The sequence below is a fragment of the Brassica oleracea genome, chromosome C7 (genome assembly GCF_000695525.1).
Source record: "Brassica oleracea var. oleracea cultivar TO1000 chromosome C7, BOL, whole genome shotgun sequence".
NCBI classification, from domain to species: Eukaryota; Viridiplantae; Streptophyta; class Magnoliopsida; order Brassicales; family Brassicaceae; genus Brassica; species Brassica oleracea.
Window position 1 is genome coordinate 6,461,016 of NC_027754.1, and position 6,876 is coordinate 6,467,891.

General features: G+C 46.4%; 1 protein-coding gene across 1 annotated transcript; it reads right to left on the reverse strand.

Moving 5' to 3' along the window:
• Positions 1-2,358: 2,358 nt before the first annotated feature.
• Positions 2,359-3,313, reverse strand: LOC106302455. The gene is made up of 2 exons (XM_013738963.1): positions 3,138-3,313; positions 2,359-2,836 (listed from the first exon to the last, which is right to left on the reverse strand). The coding sequence occupies exons 1-2, from the start codon at positions 3,311-3,313 to the stop codon at positions 2,359-2,361; spliced, it is 654 nt and encodes a 217-aa protein (XP_013594417.1).
• Positions 3,314-6,876: the final 3,563 nt, after the last annotated feature.

Consider the following 6,876-nt stretch of genomic DNA (forward strand, 5'->3'; position numbering starts at 1 on the left):
ACGGGTTAAAACTCGAGACATCAGAAAGATGAGAGAGATGAGCAAAAAGGGTATCAATAGTAAAAGAAACTCTAGGGACAAAAAGGAAATATGAAGCTCTAGATTATGTACAAAAGAACCTTCCCCCTTATAAAATAAAAAAAAAGAAAAAAAGAGAGAAAAGAATCAAAGAGAAGGTGGGGAAGGAAATGAGAAATAGTTAGAGCTTGTAAAATGTTAATTAAATCCCTAGTTGGTTGAGTCAAAAGAAAAAGAGAGTTGTTCATTGGGTGAGTGATATGAATGGGTGTTATTTTGGTTTTGAGATGATGATAAAAGGGTAGATCTTGTGATCACTTATAAAAAAAGGGGTAGAATGATGAGAATGAATCTATGTATGCATGAGTTGCTTCTAGTCTTAGATAAATTTTCCATAATGATCAAGCTCCTTGTTTTTGAGTGATAACCACCTTGAAATGATAACATTTGAACCCTTATCTTCATTCATATTAGACCATTGCTTACCTAGCCAAATGATCGAGATCATGTGCCCATTTGTGAGAACTCACCTTGTGTGTGTGTGTGAATCAATGTGAGAGCTGGTTTAAAGAACTTTTTGGTTGATGAGTATTGCAGCTTGTGTAGAGGCATAAGAGTATGGATAGGCCTAGAGAAGGTAGAGTATAATAAGAGAGTTGCTCATGCTATTTGCTATGTTTCTTTAGGATGTTAAGTTGAATGCTAGGAAGTGTTACTTTTGGCTATGAGTTCCCACCTTCAAACCTCTCTCCTATATGAGTTCTTGAAAGTTCACTTGAGGACAAGTAAAGAACAAGTTTGGGGGAGTTAATATCTTGCATATTTACATTGTTTTAAATCTCCAATTTGCACATATTGATCATATAGATTAGGAATTTAGCATCTTTAGGATCCATATTGCATTCATATGTCTTAATCAGGTAATGGAGTATCTCATAGAGTGATTGGAGGTGTTTAGAAGCATTGTGGTTCGAAAAGAGATGAAGAATGAAGTTTGGTTGAGTATAGATGATTGCAACGCGGGTTGTACCACGCGGGTTCGTTGACATGAAGAAACGGAGATCTCCGACGCGGCTTGAGCGACGCGGGATGCTGTACCCATTCGCACTAAGTCGAAAAAGCGAGACGACACCTCGACGCGGGGTGGAGCGACGCGGAGTGGAGCGACGAGGAGTGGAGCGACGCGGAGTGGAGCAACGCGGAGTGGAGCGACGCGGGTTCCCTTACCCGCGTTGTCGAAGAGAAACCGTCCATGGATCACGCGGGGACGACGACGCGGGATGCTGTACCCGCTCGCACGAAGTTGGAGAAGCGAGACGACACCGCGACGCGGGGTGCGCGGGTTCCCTTACCCGCGTTGTCGAAGAGATACCGTCAATGGATCACGCGGGGACGAAGACGCGGGATGCTGTACCCGCTAGCATGATCCGCATGATCGTCTCTACCCGAGTCGAGATTTATCCTTAGCCGAATTTTAATGTTTTTAAAGGGCTTTTTAGACTTCTTAATGGAAACCATTAGGTTTTCCAAAGACATATAAATACTCTTGTAATCCCAAGGTTGAGGGCATCTTGTTTTCTATCTAATCAAAAAGGAACCTTTAGGTAAAAGACCTAATCTTGATCATTATCTTTTGGGATTGCTTAGTTAATTTGATCACTAATCATGATTAACACCAAATCATCATTGATTCTTGGGTTTATCATGAAGATTAGTGAGTAGTCATATTTGGATTCATGGGTTAGGGAGACTAAGGGTGATTAGGCTAGATCTAAGGTGTTATAGCACAGATCCTTCTTGTTACTTGCTAGTAAAGTGCTTTAATACAGTTTTAGAGTTGGCCTCTATAAAGTTGAGCTTTAGGCATTTCACACCCGAAAGGTGTTCGATGAAATGCCTGAACCAACTCTACTAAGCTTTTAACATTCTTTACCAAAGAGATTTGATGTTAAAGGTGTTAAGATGGCTAATGGACTTGAAATTAATGATTGCTTAGATAATATTCAACCAAAGAAATTTGATGCTTGAATTATCTTAGTGAATGAGCATTCATCTAGAGATAGAGTTTGTTTAGGATTGTGTCTAGATCTAAGGTTGATAGATTGATTGAAAGATACTACCTTTAGATTGAAACTTGATCACCCAAGGTCAATTCCCTTAGCCCATGAATTCTCCCATCTCATAAGAAAGAAAAGCTTTGTTCTTTATTGCATTTTAGTAGTATTCTAGTTCAAAATCATCATTCCAATTGATAGCATTTAGATTAAGCATGGTCTTGCATTCCCATTGCTTTAGAATCACTTAGAACTGGTTTGGCATCCTTTATACTATAACATTTGATTAAGAGTCTCGAAAACTCTTAACATCATTGACCTCCCCGCTGAACCCTATAAGGGGGGTTGTCCTTCGAGTTAGACCGCCTTCGTCCAGCCCCAGGTCCTTATATGTGGCCTGGAAGATGATGTTGCCTGAGCTTCCATTATCTACCATTATCATTTTTACCAGGCAGTTCGCTACAGAGAGCGAGATAAACATGGTGTCGTGGTGAGGAGTGAGGACTTTCTCCTGCTCCTTGGCTGTGAAACTTATCTCGTCTGTTCCTAGGAGCAGGCGTTTTGGCTTAGCTGCCTCTAGGCCGTGCTTGGCGTTCCAAGTGCTTTTCTTCGCGGCTGCATGGCTTATGCCGCTGATTTCCGAACCGCCCGAGATGACATGGATCACTCGGCCCTGTCGCGGTGGCGAGACGGGAGCAGCTCCAGTGGGCTTACCCGTTGTCTTCTTGCTTAGATGGCTCTTGGCCTTCTCGGAAAGGAACTCCCTGAGGTACCCTTTTCTAAGCAGCTCGTTGACCTCGATCTTTAGTGCGACGAAGTCCTCCGTTTTGTGACCGTGGTCTCGGTGGAAGTCGCACTGGAAGCCAGGGCTCCAGAAAGGTCGGGGGCTTTCATCTTCTGAGGCCACTTGACCTGCTGTCCCATCTGCCTCTGAACATTGATAAGCTCCGGCCTTGAGACGGAGAGGTGAGAGATGTTTGGCCACGTGGACACTGCCATCCCTTCTGCCTTCTCGATTGGCCGGTTCTGGTACATGCCCCGGTTTCGATTGGCCGGTTCTGGTACCTGCCCCGGTTTCGATTCCCAAAGTCCCTAGCTGGTCTTTGAGAGGGTTTCTCGTCTCGCTCTGTTCGGTCTGGTCTGGTCATCTTGGGATCTTGCTTTTGTTGCACCTTGGCACGGCTGGTGACGTCTTCCTCCCATTTGACCTGCGCCCAGGCTCGAGATAGGACGTCTTCCATGGTTTTTCACTGGTATTTGGTCAGCTCCTTCTAGAGGTCACCGTCGGGGAGCAGACCCCTCTTGAAAGCAGAGATAGCAGTGGGGATACTGCATTCGGGGATAGCCACCTTTTCTTGATTGAAGCGGGCTATGTAGCCTCTCAGGGGTTCTGCTCGGTGCTGGAAAATTTCGTAGAGACTGTCAGAGGTTTTCTCCAGGTCCCTGCTGCTGGCGAATTGCTCCACGAACTTTTCTCTGAGAACCGCGAAGGGGGCTATGGACCTGGAGGGTAAGTTGATATACCATTGCAGAGCAAGTCCGGTCAGGGTTGAGCCGAACCCTTTGCACATGGTAGCTTCGCGTGACCCTTTTGGGAGTGCTACGGCGAGCATCCTCTGTCTGTATTGGGCGACGTGGTTGTCCAGATCAGTGGTGTCGTTATACGCCTTTATGCTGGGGAAAGTGAACTTCCTGGGAATCTTGATCAAGGTGATCTCATCCGTGAAGGGAGTATCGGCGTAGGAATCGGGGTTGCTCTTCTGTATGGGGGGAGCTATCCCTGGGAGTCTCTCCACCATGGATTGCATGGCGTCGAGCCTATAAGAGAACATCTGGTGAAGGTGAGCGATCATAGGAGACTCCGCTCTTGCTGCTCTGTCTGATGCTTCCTTATCAGGCTCGGGCTCCGAGTCGCTGTCCTCCCAGTCATAGGTCTGAGCGTCGTTGGCCTTTTCTCGCGTAGATGCTTCTCCTCCATGTGCCGCAGTCGGGAGACTCGCGCCTGTCCCAGAGTTAGGTGTTTCCAGAGGCGGCATAGGGCGAACCTGAGTCCGGGAGCGATGCTTCTTGTTGCTCGCTGCGTTAAGGGCTTGGTTCTCGTCTCGGAGGGTAAGATTCTCCGATTCGAGCTGGCTGAGCTTCTCGGCGCTCTACTTCAGTTGCTTGGAGTGTTCGTTGAGTTTTTCCTTTAGGATATAAAACTCCAAGGAAAACTCGGGCTTGGTCTCTTCCCGAGCTTTATGTAACTGGTTACTTGACCTTGCAGGTCATCGATTTGTCTTTGGAGTTCAGCCTCTCTCTGGGTAGCTTCAGGTAGCTCGTCGTTCTCGTCCACCGCCATTATCACATAGTTTAGATTACTCTCCTCCTTCTAGCGCCAAACTGTTAGGGGATTTTTGTGTATGATCTTTGTGAGTACCAAAGAACGATGGACAAGACTAGTGTTTGTGTTGATTTTGAGAGATGTAGTAGAAATAAAGACTTGAAGAGACGTTTTATTGAGTAGACAAACTAGGATTACAATGATTTGAGTAAGAACCCTAATTCTAGCCGTCTAGCCCCAGTCTCCAAGTCTTGAAGTGTCGATCCTCTGCTTTAGGGTTTGGGTTCCCCTTATATAGTCTTCCTAAGGCGGGCCTTAGTCGGGTGGAGTAGGTTAAACTCTTCCATATTCGGAAATATGGAAGGTTCTTCTTATCGGAAGTTTTCCATTTCCCGGAGGAAGGAGGGCGATCCTGGGATCGGACCCAAAAAAACTCCACAGCAGGGAACAAGGGTTCCTTCTAGATGGGATCCTGAGAACCGGGGTTCCTTCCAGCGGGGATCCAGAGGCCGGTGTCCTGCCTGGGGTCTGAGGAATTCAATACCTGAGTATTTTTCCCCAACAACAAACACAAGGAAAGCAGGGGCAGATGCGCTAAGCGTTAACCCACGGGGCTACACGCATCGACAACTCCCATCAACATGCCCGTGGCAACGGATATTCAAGACGAGGCGACGAGTCATCGAATGACATCCAGAAAACGATGAGAGTGGCTCACCCAAGGGGAAGCAGAGAGCAGCCTGGACGTTAAAAGACATCGTGAAACGCTGAGAGTGACTCACCCAAGCGGTGGCAGAGAGCAGCTAGAACGAGTCATCGAACGATGCCTGCAAAGAAGGAAATCCAAGGAATATGAGAAAATCAATATTCATGTATGATCAATCATCTCTTGAGCACACGATAGAATACGCCAACCCCTGCTGTCCAAAAAACGGATTCCGACTCCAAACCCAGGTCAATCCCTGCCTATGGACCAATCTGTGTCCAAAATCACATGAGGCCACGTCAACCCATACTCTCCAAGCCCAGGGACGGAGAAGTACTGTTGCTTTACCTGAAATAAAAGAAGCACACAGGGAGTGTCGTCCTGGGGCAAAGAGAAAAAATATTGCTCCATACGCCAGAGGTACAAAGGTCATTGGCAAGGTAGACAGAGAAGCTCGCCAGCATCCGGGAACCTCCATGTTTCAGAAGGGTCTACCCCAATACCTTCGGGTTCCAAGAGAATCAGTTCCACGAACTCCGAGTTTCTAGGTACTAAGCCCACAAACCTCCATGTTTCAGGAGGATAAATTCTAGATCCTCCGGACCTCAGGAGGATATTTCCGCAATCGCCGGATTTCGAGAAGATACATCCAAGATGAAAAAATAGAAGACTTGAGACCAGCTAAGAGTACCAGAAACTGCAGGACCTCGCGTCCCACAAAATTTTTATTACCATGAAGTTCTCCTATAGATCTTGAAGGCACTCCGAATGGCTCCACAGAAGGGAACGGGTGCTATCTCGACAACAGCCCACATCCAATCAACCTCGAGAGTGGTCCATCTCCGGAGGACAGAGTGCGATGTTGTATTAAGTCAATAGAGACTCTGGGTTTAAGGCACTCCGAATGGCTCCACAGAAGGGAACGGGTGCTATCTCGACAACAGCCCACATCCAATCAACCTCGAGAGTGGTCCATCTCCGGAGGACAAAGTGCGATGTTGTATTAAGTCAATAAAGACTCTGGGTTCGAGACTGCAAAACAAATATTCACCTCCGGGTGCAATATATATAGATCCTCCTGTGTCAGAGCACTAATTCCTCGAAACCTCCAGGTTCCCAAGGATAAATCTACAGGTCCAACAGGATCAGAACATGAAGCCCTTAGGAGCCTTAGATTCCGGAGAAGAATCATCAGGGACTACGAGTTCCTACACGACGTACGTCGATACCTCAGGGTAGTACGACAAAGAATCGGCCTCCACGCCTCAACAAAGGATCTCATTCCTCCCAAATAAGGAATGAGAAAAATCGCGGTCTTCACTCGACTACTACCTAGTACAAAACTTCTCCATCCTAGAGTCAGAGCGTATGTTTGTGGGAACCGAAATTCGCAATGTCGATTTCTGTTTAAATGAGGAAACTAGGAAAACCCTAATTTCCCAGAGGTCCCGAATATCTGCTAATACCACACGCCAAGCAATCAGTACACGAAACGAAAACAGTAATGAAATAAGAAATCGAAAAAGAGAGCAAGATAATTCTTATTCTGAATCTGCGTTTGAGCGTTTACAACAAGGTAAGTGCCTGGGCTACGAGAGCTGTCGGCGAGATTCCTAGTTCTAAAGCCCTAAGACAGCAAAAACCTAATTGAGTCGTAGCTCGAATAACAAAAACGGAAAATTGCCTAAAATTTCTCTAAGTGCTAAGTTTCTGTGAAAGTCCTCCCTCATGCCTCTCGCCTAGGACCCTTTATATACTGGCTCCAAGGTCGGTTT